We start from the raw sequence: 12881 nt of genomic DNA, 5'->3' as shown, positions 1-12881 counted from the left end.
TTCTGTCAGCATAATGAAAGCTTGGTGGTCAGAGCACTTTGTATGCTTGGGCAAACTGCTGTCTCCACTGCTGTAAATGGTTTTCGGTGCTCGATACGATTTAATACAGTAAGGCCTGCTAAAGTAGATTACGGATGGGTATAATACAAGCCAGGACAGGCTTGAGGTCAGCATTCTCTCTGCAGAGACCAACTTCAAAGAGCAGGGCTCCTCCTCCAGCCGCTGTCTCATCCATGAACTGACACCAAGAAAAGCCCATTTTCTGAAACCGTCACTTTGTGCCCTCAGAGGGGACTTCCACGAGGAAGCCAGTTGCGTTTGAACGGCCTGGGAAATGGGACATTTGCAGGCCGCCAGTGTGCTCTAACAAGAGGACAGAATCCCCCCCAGCCAGGGGCCATTTTTGGTCAGCGCTCCCTGACAAAGCTTGAGGCAGCCACACAAGGAGGCCCTTCAGGGCTAAATCCTGAGAGCTGCAGCCGTCTCCTTTGCCAAGGACATCACTAATTCCTGGCAGTGGCTTGATTCCGTAAGCAGCTCAGCGAGGTGACTTTCCAGGTCACCAGCTAATTGCAGGTGAAGTGCCAGCCACTGTCTCCAGCAGGAGCGAAAGTTGGGAGCTCTGAGGGAAGAAAAGGAATAAAACGTTTGCTCAGCTCCATTCAGTTGAGCCAGTTCCCCCTGGGCAGTTAAAGGGAGGTGAGAAAGGGCTGGGTGGCCCGCAACAGTCTGTGGCTGATCCCTGCTGTCCCTGCAGCCGCAGAACTCCCAGCACATCACAGCCTAAACACAGAGATGGAGAAGCTATGGTTAAAAAAAAATCCCCCATCTCCAATGCCCATCATTTCTGAGAGGAAACCACCTGGCTCCCCTCCGCTTGTCGGAGTTGGGAGCAGTGAGTAATGCTTGCAGGCTTCCCTGCCCAGCACCACATTCTTTTCTCCAGCATGTAATGGCCCAAAGGAGGCATAAAGTGAGCCTTGCTGGAGCAGCCTGCGGAGTAGCTGTGCACGCCATGGCCTCACGCTGGAGAAGGGGTGGGAAGGGCTGCAAAACGCTCAGCCTCATTTTATTGGGGGGCTGAACGCCTGGAGCAGCAAGAAAGATAGGAAGAAAGGAAAAACGAAAACCCCGTGAAGTGTTAACTGAAAGCTTTGCTTTCTGCTCTTTGAAGCGTACAAAATCAGCTCAGCTCCCCGGCCCATTACTCTCCCTGCACCCTCTGCTCTCGACCCCAGGCACTTTGCAGCTCCTTGCCTTGCTGCCACCATCCTCTCCGCAGTTCTTTGTGCCTCAGCACATTTTTCACAGCAATCAGTGGTTGTTTCAGGGAGGACTGAAGGCAGAAGAGCAGACATGCCCCATTTCCCTGCCGCCATCTCCTCTCTCCTCCCGGCCTTTTTCCTGCTCCACTCCCACCAGCTCCCTCCCCAGCGGCTGCTGCCGCCTCCTCCTCACCCTGCTTCCCCAAGACCCCGGGTTATTAGCCCAGTTTGGGCCCCTCCCCAACCAGTTACACCTTGCTCCTTGCAAACCAGTGCTTCCAGTAACTCATCTGCCTGGCCCAGCGTCTGCACCCGCAGCCCTGCCAGTCTCCTGCCACATTAGCGCAGCCAGAAGGGAGGCTGAGGAGACAAAAGGAAGAAACCAGCAGGTCCACCCTGAGCACAGCGTGACGCTGGGGAATGATGAGGCCAGGCAGAGGATTAAAAGAACCCATGGAGCTTGTTCCCTGCCTTTCATCTGCTGTGAGCGTGACACAGTCACAGCCATTTAGCTCTTCAAAGCCAGGCAGGTCGGAGGAGCCTCGGGAAGCCAGCGTGCCCACAAGCAAGGCTGCGAGGACTTGTCTGCTTAGGCTAGCAATGCAAAGCGTCACCTGGCTTTGCTCTCCCTAGGCCCTGACCCTGCAGCCATGTCACCGCACCAGTGAGAGCTTCCTCTCCACACCCTTTCCCAGCCCCACCCCTGCAGTGATGTCTAACAGCCCTGCTCTCAAAATCCATTTCATCCACTTCGCTGAAGGCTTTCTCCTGGCTCCACCTGAGGAGCTGCTCCACCCAGCAGGCAGCTTGCCTGAGCCCAGGCCTCCCACTTTCCCCAGCTGAAGCAAAGGCAGAGCAAGCTGCTTGCCTGGAGATACCTGAAACTGGAGGACAGAGGCCACAAGCGAGACACTTCTTGGAGGAAGAATAAATCGCCCCATGTCAGGAGCCAGCTGCTCCTTGGTACCACCACCACCCCACCACCGTCAGGTCACACGCAGAATGAGGGTCACAGGAAGCAGCACAGCTGCAGCCCCACTGAGCCCAGCTCTCTCCCAGAGCTCAGCCCACCCTCATCCAACGGTCCCCTACAGATGGCACTGATGGCAGCTCAGGACAGAACTGGAGCCAAACTCCTTGCTGAAGTATCATCATGGTTCATTCAGCCTGTGCACCAGACAGCAGCAGTATGCACCCCCCAGATAGCTGATCCACACAGGCTGGATGACAGCAGGAACCAACTGTCAAGAAACATCACAGAAATAAAAACCAACACCAGTCAAGCCTCTACTGTGTGCACTTTTATTTGAACTGGTCTTAAGTCAGTGTACAGGTAGCCCCTCCCTCCCCCACATACTGGCACTTTACTCCTAGACTGTGGGGGACTGTAAAGCCTTCATTCACATCTATCACTGGGGAACACAGCCCGCTTGCTTGACAAATCAAAAAGGATCAAGTGTGTTTTGTTTTTAAGGCGGAAGATACAAAAAGACACTTGTTGGGTTACATAATTTACAGACAAGCAATTATCATCTAACACCAGTAATGGGTACCGGCTCCTCCCAGCTGGGCTGTTGCCTTCACAGAGGCGAGTAACTTCCTGTAACAATGCATTATAACAATATTTGGAATGACTATTAAAAAAGAAACAAATGTACAATCAAAGTCCTCAGATGCATTGTAGAACTTTGGGGGCGTTCGCTCCAACATGTTTCATTTTAAGACTGCTGCTGACACCTTCACCATTCCAGTTTTTTAATCCTGAGTCAAGCGCCAAAAGAAAAAACAAATAAAGCCATGCCAATCTCGTCTTGTTTTATGCGCATTTATGGGTTTTGTTTCATCACAAGGGTGTGGGTGTTGGTAACAGTCCGGTTTAGAAGCATTTGCGGTGGACAATGGAGGGTCCGGATTCATCGTACTCCTGCTTGCTGATCCACATCTGCTGGAAGGTGGACAGAGAGGCCAGGATAGAGCCTCCAATCCAGACAGAGTACTTGCGCTCAGGTGGGGCAATGATCTGCAGGAGAGAACAACTGGTCAGATGCAGTGTGATGGCACACACCCCTATGCACAGCCCTGTGGCACCCTGCTACCCAATTGCTTTATCTGGCCTTGGCCAAGGCGCTCTCTCTAGTCTGAGCAGGCTTAAGGCACAGCCTCACACAGAACACCCTCCTCCCCCACTCACAGCCAGCACTTAATCTAATTACTCACACAGCTGAGTGGCTGCCACCCTGCCCAGAGCAAGGCCATAAGGCTGCACCACTAAGACAAAGCAGTTCCCATCTTCTGTAGTAGTTTAGTTCAGCCTCTTCCACCCACACAGCATTAAGAGGTGTGTGAGAAAGAGCCCAGGGCTCCAGCCTACCTTGATTTTCATTGTGCTAGGTGCCAGGGCTGTGATCTCCTTCTGCATCCTGTCAGCAATGCCAGGGTACATTGTGGTACCACCAGACAGCACTGTGTTGGCATACAGGTCCTTACGGATATCCACGTCACACTTCATGATTGAGTTGAAGGTAGTTTCATGGATACCACAGGACTCCATACCTGTGAGCAAAAAGCAGCGTCAGGTCAGTGAACAGTTCAGAGACAAGGAAGCCAGAGGACTTACTACTATGGGAAAACGAGAGAATCAAAGACCTCATAGTAGGAAACAACTCGGCCCAACAAAGCCATGGCTGACAGGCTCAGCCTCCTGCTCTACTGACCTAGGTACCTCAACTGTCCTCAGGCTGAGGAAGAAAAAGACTGGGGTGGAATGGGACAGACCTGCTAAGGGCCAGCAGTATTACAGCAGCTGACCAGTCTCTAAGTCACTCTAGGCAGAAGGGGCACGGAGCCTCCTGAAAGGAGTCAGACTTACCCAAGAAAGATGGCTGGAAGAGGGCCTCAGGGCACCTGAACCTCTCATTGCCAATGGTGATGACTTGACCATCAGGGAGTTCGTAGCTCTTCTCCAGGGAGGAGCTAGAGGCAGCTGTGGCCATCTCCTGCTCGAAATCCAGCGCGACGTAGCACAGCTTCTCCTTGATGTCACGCACAATTTCTCTCTCGGCTGTGGTGGTGAAGCTGTAGCCTCTCTCTGTCAGGATCTTCATGAGGTAGTCCGTCAGGTCACGGCCAGCCAGATCCAGACGGAGGATGGCATGGGGGAGGGCATAGCCTTCATAGATGGGCACAGTGTGGGTAACACCATCACCAGAGTCCATCACAATACCAGTGGTACGACCAGAGGCATACAGGGACAGCACAGCCTGGATGGCTACATACATGGCTGGGGTGTTGAAGGTCTCAAACATGATCTAGAAAGATAAGAAAGCACTGAGTCGAGCAGAATAAACCCAGGTTCTCACTGCATGCCTCCATCAGTCCATGCATGTGGTTTTACATTTGTCCCTAGATAAGAGGCTTCTTTGCTCCTCTAGGAGATATCAGCACTTATCTCACTTGGTCTCCACCCACACCTGCCAGGTCAGAGCCTGAGCAAGGACACTGCTACCGCAGGCCCATACACATGACACAGCAAGGAACAAAACAAAGGCCAAGAAACTACAGTATAGTCACTCGAAGATGGTAAATGGATTAGTGCCTAGTCAGAAACAGCAGTTAGACAAGTTGCTAGTTCAGTTTCAGAGAAAGTCAGCTTAGAGCAAACAAAACCTGTCAAGGTCCAGCAAAGGGGAGACTCAGGTCAGGAAAGGAAAACCCTGTAAAGATGGCAAAAAGGGAGAAGTGGTGAAGGCAGATAGAGGACAACATGGAAGAGGAAAGCCAGCCTGCAGCAGTGCCTGCTGTAGCTCCAGGCTCAAGCATTTTACACACCTGTGTCATCTTCTCTCTGTTGGCTTTGGGGTTCAGGGGAGCCTCTGTGAGCAGCACAGGGTGCTCCTCAGGGGCTACTCTCAGCTCATTGTAGAAGGTGTGGTGCCAGATCTTCTCCATATCATCCCAGTTGGTGACAATACCGTGTTCAATGGGATACTTCAGGGTCAGGATACCTCTTTTGCTCTGGGCTTCATCACCAACATAGCTGTCTTTCTGGCCCATACCAACCATCACACCCTGCACAACAAAGAAAAAGCGTTAAGTTTAACTGACAGGCAAGCTGCAACGGATGAATAAAGTTTTCTTCCAAAAGCCACACCTTTAATTACTACTAACCCCCTACTGCCCCTGCGATGCCAGCAAAGGGACTGTGCCAACTGTTTCAACACAGGATGCTCTGCAGCAGGCTGTGCACTCAACCAGTTACTGTTGCAGGGCAGCAGCCTCTCATGCCACATATATAAAAATAAAAGGGTTCCCTGAGGCTTAATGCCCTCAGCAGAACCACTCCCACCAAACGCTCCTCTCCATTGTCTGGACGCAGCACCCAGCCGTTGCCGTACCTGATGTCTGGGGCGACCCACGATGGATGGGAACACAGCACGGGGAGCATCGTCCCCGGCGAAACCGGCCTTGCACATACCGGAGCCATTGTCAACAACGAGCGCTGCAATATCATCATCCATGGCTGGCTGCGGAGGAAGAGAGCGGAGAAAAGAGACATGAGCGCCGCCGGTCGCACAGCAGAAGCCCAACCCCGCCCCGTTCCCCCGAAGGCGGCCGTACCCCTACGGGCAGCCCCGAGGCCGAAGGCACAGCGGGGAGCGGGGAGGCCGTTCCGTTCCCCACCCATTTCCTTCCTGCTGCCGCCGCACCGCTTCGCCCCGCGCCCGCTAGAGGGGGTGCGGCGGCACCTCCCAGATTTCGGCGCCGCACAGATTTGGGACAAAGGAAGTCCCTGCGCCCTCTCGCACGATTACCATAAAAGGCAATGGCTGCGGCGAGCCGCGCCTCGACAGCCGCCGGCGCTCCGGGGGCCGCCGCGCCCCGCCCCCGAGCCCTCCCCGGCCACAGCCGCCCCGCCCCGCACCCCCACCTGCCGCCGCCCCCCGCCCGGCACGGCGAGCTCCGCGCCACGCCCCGCACCCGGCCGCGGACGGAGAGCCGGGCTGCGCTCGGCGAGCGGGCGGATGGCGGGGGAAGGAGGGGGGGGTACAGCCCGAGCACCACAGCCCGAGCACCGCACCCCTCGCCCACCGCCCCCCCGGCACGCAGCCTTTGTTCCCCTCGCGGCCCCCCGCACCGAGGGGCGCCGCCCCCGGCCGCGCCGCCCGCACACAGCAGGGCGCACCAAGCCCCGAGCCGCGCCCGCAGGCACCGGGCGGCGCGGAGCCGCACGCGGCGCTCCCCGCATGCACGCACACGCACAACCCGTACAAAGGTCCGTCCCAGAGCCCCTCAAGGCTTCCACGCAGCCAGAGAAAAGAAACGAGCGATCATTAAACCAAGCGATGATCGCAGCCCGGACGATCGGGGCCGTGCCGCCCGCTCACCTGTGGGAGTAACGCGGTCGGTCAGAGCCGGGGCGGGCGGCGCGAGGCGGCGGCGGAGCGGGGCACGGGGCGAAGGCAGCGCGCAGCGACTCCCGCCCGCCGCGCGCTCCGCCTTTTATAGGGCCGCCGCCGCCGCCGCCTCGCCATAAAAGGAAACTTTCGGAGCGCGCCGCTTTGATTGGCTGCAGCCGCCCCTCTCCGCCTCGCCCCGCCCCGCCCCTCGCCCCGCCCCGCCCCGCCTGCGCGCCCCCCCCCCCCCCCCCCCCCCCCTTCTCGCCCCCATCGCTGCACAAAATAATTAAAAAAAATAAATAAATACAAAATTGGGGGCGGGGGGGGGAGGGGGGAGATGGGGAGAGTGAAGCAAAACGTGGGGGCTCGGCTCGAGGCGAGGGTGTGGGGCGGGGGTGTGACGCGCCCCTCCATCCCCCCCCTTTTTGATTCCACAGCGCTTTGTTGGGGAGGGGGAGCGGGGTCCGCGTGTGCAGCCCTCCCCCCATCCCCGAGGTGGTCCTGCGGTCCCCTTGAAGTCACCTCCCGGGGAGCGCCAGCGATAGCGACGGGCAATGAGCGTGCATGCACTGAGCTGCAGCGACACTGATGTGCATGCACACACCGAGCAGCAATAGCACCGGTGTGCGTGCACCGAGCTGCGGCGATACAATGAGTGTGCGAGCAGCAATAGCTCCAGTGTGAGTGCGTGCGCTGGGATGAAGTGATAGAATGAGTGTGCACGCACAAAGCAGCAGTAACAACAAGGGGTGTGCGTGCACTGGGCTGCTACAGCACCAAGGAACGTGCATGCACAGTGCTGCAACAACATCGAGGAGCATGCATGCACCGAGCAGCAATAGCACCAGGAGCATGCATGCACGGGCCCGGTGCTGGGGTGCAGCCTGCTTGCTGCAAGGGAGGGGAAGGGGCACCGGGTGCAGCACGCACTGCATTGTCTGCAGCCACCCCGCCCGGCCTGCAGCACTACCCAGGGCCAAGTTCAGTGCTAATGTCAGCAAGTAGCGGTGCAAACCTCCCGGCCGGCCCTTGGACTGCCGGTGCATTGCTGGGTGCACCTCGGAGCCCGTTAAGGGCCACGCTTCGTTAGGGCGTGCGCTGCAGCGACGGCAGCCGGAGGGAGGAAACCAGCGCTGAGTAAGGCGCTGAGTCAGGCAGGGCCCGGCCCGGCAGAGGTCAGGGCAGCTGAAGGCCCTTGCCTACATTTGGGCAATATTTTGTTTCTTTCCTGTTTGCAGCGCGTGCTGCAGGGTTGGCCGGGGCGGTGCGTGGTGTCGGTGAGCAGCGCTGCACGGGGCTTTGCAGCTCTGGAGCTTTGCATGAGTGCACGCTGATTAATTGCATTGATTAAGGGGCCGTGCAATGCTGTGGATATTAGGGGAGCGGGATCCGGCCCTGTGTGGGGTCTAGCAGTGAGGGCTTTGTCACTGGGATGCTGCAAGGACGGGTTGCGTTGGGGCTGCACTGTGTCCCCTCGGGACTGGAGGTGGCCTCGGGGACAGAGCTGAGCTGCAGGGACACCACAGGGACAACTTTATCCCCTCTGAGGTGGTGACGGCACGTGGGGACCTCTTTGGGCACCAAGTGCAAGGATCCCATGGGCTCCGTGGTGCCACATCTCTGTGTATCAGCCCCACTCACGGCAAAATGGGAGTCACACTGTTAATTACCTGCCTGCTGGGGAATTAATTAACGTTTGTGCTCCACTTTGACAAGGCCGGGTATTAATTAGAAGATTATACGTCAAAGAAGGGCAGCCACAAGGCATGGGTACAGCGGGAGGTGTGCAGCGCTGATAATGGGGTAGCAATGGGAAATGCCCCGTGGTAGCCGTGTGGCTGTGGGTTTGGGCTGGGAAATGTCACCAGAAGGCAGCGCGGGGTGTGAGAGCCCAGCAGGACGGGGGTGGTGGGGGCAATGATGGGGCCATTCGGATTCCCTTGATTATGGGGTTGGATCAGAGCGCAGCATCTGGAGTGTGGCAGTGCCAACCCCACTGTGTGCTGCTGATAGGGGACTCCCCATAGTGCCACCGTGATGCCACCGAGCCAGGACTGCCGCTTTCCAAGGGGAACCGGGCACTGCAGGGGAGCATCCCCATCCTGAGAGCCATGGGCCAATGCAAAGACGCCATGTGCACCACAGCCCCCCTCCCCGTGTCCCTGTTGTGTTCTCCTCTCCCTGCTGTCCTTGGGCTGAACGAAAGCATGTGGAGGAGGCTCGGACACGGCCAGGCTGCCTCCAGCCCCAACCCCCTGCCTGTGTTTTGTTCTGATTTCTGCACTTTGGGGCCATTTTTTTCCTTCATCCCAACTGTTGGGGGGTTTCTGGGAGTGCCTCTCCCACCCCTTCCCATTCCCCAAAGGGAAGAGGGAAAGGCCACATCTTCACGGTGTGGGCGGGACCATCCCGGCCCCTTCCTCTTTTTCGATTCAGCTCTGGCCATGTTGGCTCTATTGGGGATGCTCTGGAGGTGAGAGCCCAATGCAGAGCCCAGAGCCCAGTGCAGAGCCCAGAGGCTGTGCCCGGCTCCACGCCAACACCACAGCTCCCACCTCACCTTCCCAGGGATGGCTGTGATGCACACCTCCTCTTGGAAGCAAACACTCCACATCTTCCTCACTCACTGCCTTGCACTGCTGTCCCCTCTCCCTCTCCTCCTTTCAGCATCACTCTCTGCTCCCCTCCACAAGCTCCCTGAGCTCTCTCCCATGCATCCATCAGCGCCTCCTGCAGAAGGGCAGAGGCTTTCCCTCACAGAGCTCCATGCACCAGGCCCTGCATGCACTCATCCACATGGGCTGATGTTACATTGAGCATCTCCCCACCTGCAGCAGAGACAAACTATTATTTTGCATCACGCTGCAAAGCGGCACAAACCCATCGCTTTCCTCTGATAGCCAACTAGGGATGGATTTTGCTGGGGCTGCTGGAGAAGGAATGGGATGAATCTTCCCCCCCTGCTGCTGTGCTCAGCTTTGGCAATTGTGGTGTGGTGTTGTTTTCCCCCCAAGGCCGTTCCCCAGCTCAGAGCAATCGCACTGGCACAGCCAGACCGTACTCAGCTGCTCTGCACATCTCTGGGGTTTGCTCTCTCACGGCAATATTATGGGGTCAAGCTGAGCCCTGTGCTGGCACAGCCCCTGCACAGCCCTGGGGGGAATTTCCTCCTGCTGAAAGCAGAAGGGGAAGAGAAAGAGCTGACTCTCTCCGGGTTTCTCCACAGGTCTCAGCCCGGCTCAGACTTCAGGGGGCCCAGCATGGTGCAGCCCTGGGAGACCGTCCCCTAAGGGATGCTCTGAGGGTTCAGCAGCACCACGCTGTGCTGGAAACCAAAGCCCATCGGTGAACACCCACTGGGGCCAGCACCCGGCCCACACTCTGGGACCCACTGAATTCAGGACTCGAGGAGACCATCGATCCCTATTGCATTTCATTCCCCTCTCAGCCCATTGCCCCCCAGATTTCCACTTCACCCTCTGGACCATATTTTGCTGTGTGCTTTGGCCCATGCTGTGCATTCCTGCTGGCAGCAGATAAGATCTCAGGAGAAAGTCAAACAAAAGCCGTCAGTGCCACGCACTGATTGTCACTCCCTTTGGCATGGGGACTGCTCCAAGTGCACTCCATCCCATGCAGACGCAGGAGAGCTGGGTTTGTGCACTGCTGTCCCCAGGGAGGACATCGGCCCTCCTGTGCTCCCCTTGGTGTGTCTGTAAAAGACCTGAGCCAGAGGAAGGTGGGAGTGACTGTGGGTCCTGAAGCACGCAGTGCTCTGCCTGGGGGCACTGCTACAGAGCCAAACCCAGACCTCAGCTCTGCACAAAAATTAAAAACAATAAAAAAAGAGGAAACACCACTTCCTGCTGACTTATCTCCAGGTGCTCACCCACCTCCAGGGAGGTGTTCCCATGTGCCCCACACCATGAAGGACAGCCCATCACTCTGAAGCTCATTGGGGACCTCAGGGATGTCAGGGACATTGGGGACACAGGGGACCCGTCCCCCATCACTCTGTTCCCACAGCCCTGGCTGCCCAAGGCTTCACCTCCCCTGAGGCAGAGCAGTGCCTAATGACAAGCTGTGCCACACCTGTGGAGAGCCATTTTTGGAAGGACACCGGGGGAAGAAATGATTCTCATGTCGCTGCTCTGTAATTAGCATTAATTACTGGTGCTTGTGAAATCTTTTCCCCAGTTTACTCCAGGCAGAACCCGACGGAAACTGTGGGAATCCCATCAGGCTGAGTCAGCTGGGGGGGACCAGCAGCTTTCTGTAGGGCATGGGGATGGACAGAGGGGTCCCCCCCTCAGGGATGGATGCAGGGCATCTCACTTTAGGGTAAGGTCACAGAAGATGCCCCCTGCTCATCTGCACCGTGCCTTTGGACAAGGTGCTGAAGCCCTTCCTCACCCCATGTCCTGGGATGGGGGTTGATGTGCCCCCCCTGCATGCTGCCAGCATTCCTGGGGCACCGCTTCCAGCCCAGCGCCTTCCCAACAGCAACACCTCGAGGTGTTGTTACAGACGAGGAGAAAACCATCGCAAGAGCCTCACCCCGAGCAGCTCCAGCTCTGCTGAATGGCAGAGACCGACGCTGAGTCACCCGTTGCTTTTTTTATTTATTTAATATTAATGATTCCAATGAATCAGGGCATGTCATCATCCGGAGTCATCCCAGCCCGTCCCGCTGACACCTCACTGGACGGGGACACAGACAGCCCTCCCCAAAAGTCAGAATTCATTGAAATGAATGGGGAAAAAAAAAAAACAAACCACCAAACAAACAAAAAAAACCCCAGCAGCACAAAGACAGCCCCTCCTTCTCTGAGGGCTGATTTCTGCCCACCCCCTCCCAGCGGCTCTGGGTACCCGCCACCACCCCACCGGCACACAGCATCACAATGAGGGTCCCAGGGGGCGATGCCCAAAGTGTCACCGCTGCCATTTCCCTTGGGGTTGCCCTGTCCCCCCACCCCTCTCCCCAGGGACCCGGGCATCCCCTCAGCCTCCCACTTGACCTAACCTCCTGGCCATAAATGGAGAGGTTTGAGAGCGCGTCCCGGGGTGGAGGAGGAGGAGGAGGAGAAAAAAAGGAGAATAATGCCAAGAATGCAGGACAGCGCGGGGAGTTCTGCCGCCCCCCGGCATGGGCTGGGTGCTGCAGAGCACCGCCTGTCCCCAGTGCTGTCTCCATTCCTGCAAACCATCGGGGCGGCTAGGAGCAGAACGGTTGTTTTTTTCCTTTCTCTTTGCCTTTCTCACCAACCAGGGACTTTATGGGTCCCCTGCCGTGTTGTCTGCACACATGGCACATTGCTTCGCCAACCCCATCCCCACCCTGCAGCACTGCCCTCTTGCAATGATGTGTCCCCACCCAGGAATGGGTGCCCAGTGTTATGCTTCCATTGGAGCCCCCCCGAGAGCCCCCCAGCTCAGATGTGGCCACGGGCAGGACGAGCACAGCTGGCTTCCCCGTGCCCAGCAGACCCGGGTGCCCAACCATCTGCAAAGCACCGCAATGGGGAAACTGAGGCACGGAGAGCGCAGCCTGAGCTGTCACCCCTCAGCCTCCCCGCATCCCTAGGGGCTGAGCAAAGGGATGAGACACAGATGGGGTTCTCTCCTTTCAGGGCAGCCACACGGGGATGCAGGGGTGGCACCGAGGGGCCAAGCCTCCGCTTGGGGCTGCATCCAGCTCCTTAAAACAGAAAGTGAAAACACACGGGTGTGCCATCCGGATGGAGAAAGGGGGGCAAACCTCCATCCCACCGCCACCCCATTGCCCTGCCACGTCCTGCCACCTCCGTGCCCTCCGTCCCCAAGCCGGCGGTGGCCGTCCCCAAGGTCAGGGTGGATCCCTGCTGGGTTGTGCAGAATGGCTCCGTCCGTCCGCGCGAGTCCTCCATAAAAGGAAAAACAGGCGGCAGGTAGCACTGCCAAACTTAGTCATCCCCAGCCCGCCGGCTCCGTCACTGCCATTTCCTGCACACGCGGGGGGGACGGGACGGGGAGGAGCGGTGCTGCCCCGGAGCCACGCCGAGCACCCAGCACGGCCCGTGTCACCGGTGTTGATGAGCCAAGGATCGGCAGGGAGCGCATCCGCTCGGAAAAGCACTGAGCTCGGCACGGGGCACAGCGGTGCTGCGGTGGTTTGGGTGCTCAGATGTCAGTGCTGGCAACAAATAAAACATATGCTCAGAGGAAAGGAGGGTAGATG

General features: G+C 57.6%; 1 protein-coding gene across 2 annotated transcripts; it reads right to left on the bottom strand.

The window, feature by feature from the left end:
• Positions 1-3101: 3101 nt before the first annotated feature.
• On the bottom strand, positions 3102-5782 carry ACTB (actin beta; the record flags this gene model as incomplete). 2 transcript variants are annotated; one of them, XM_079542741.1, is made up of 5 exons in its annotated part: positions 3102-3285; positions 3637-3818; positions 4135-4573; positions 5094-5333; positions 5660-5782. In XM_079542741.1, 5 exons carry the CDS (start codon positions 5780-5782, stop codon positions 3142-3144), a joined length of 1128 nt encoding a protein of 375 aa, XP_079398867.1. In that variant the 3' UTR covers positions 3102-3141. The 2 variants fall into 2 exon arrangements, with proteins under 2 accessions (XP_079398867.1, XP_079398868.1); XM_079542742.1 differs by having other exon boundaries at positions 5094-5327; positions 5660-5761.
• Between the last annotated feature and the right edge of the window lie 7099 nt (positions 5783-12881).

Source organism: Tetrao urogallus (assembly GCF_951394365.1).
Source record: "Tetrao urogallus genome assembly, chromosome: 15".
NCBI classification, from domain to species: Eukaryota; Metazoa; Chordata; class Aves; order Galliformes; family Phasianidae; genus Tetrao; species Tetrao urogallus.
Note: the sequence above shows the minus strand (reverse complement) of the source record. Positions and strands in the feature narration are given on the sequence as shown.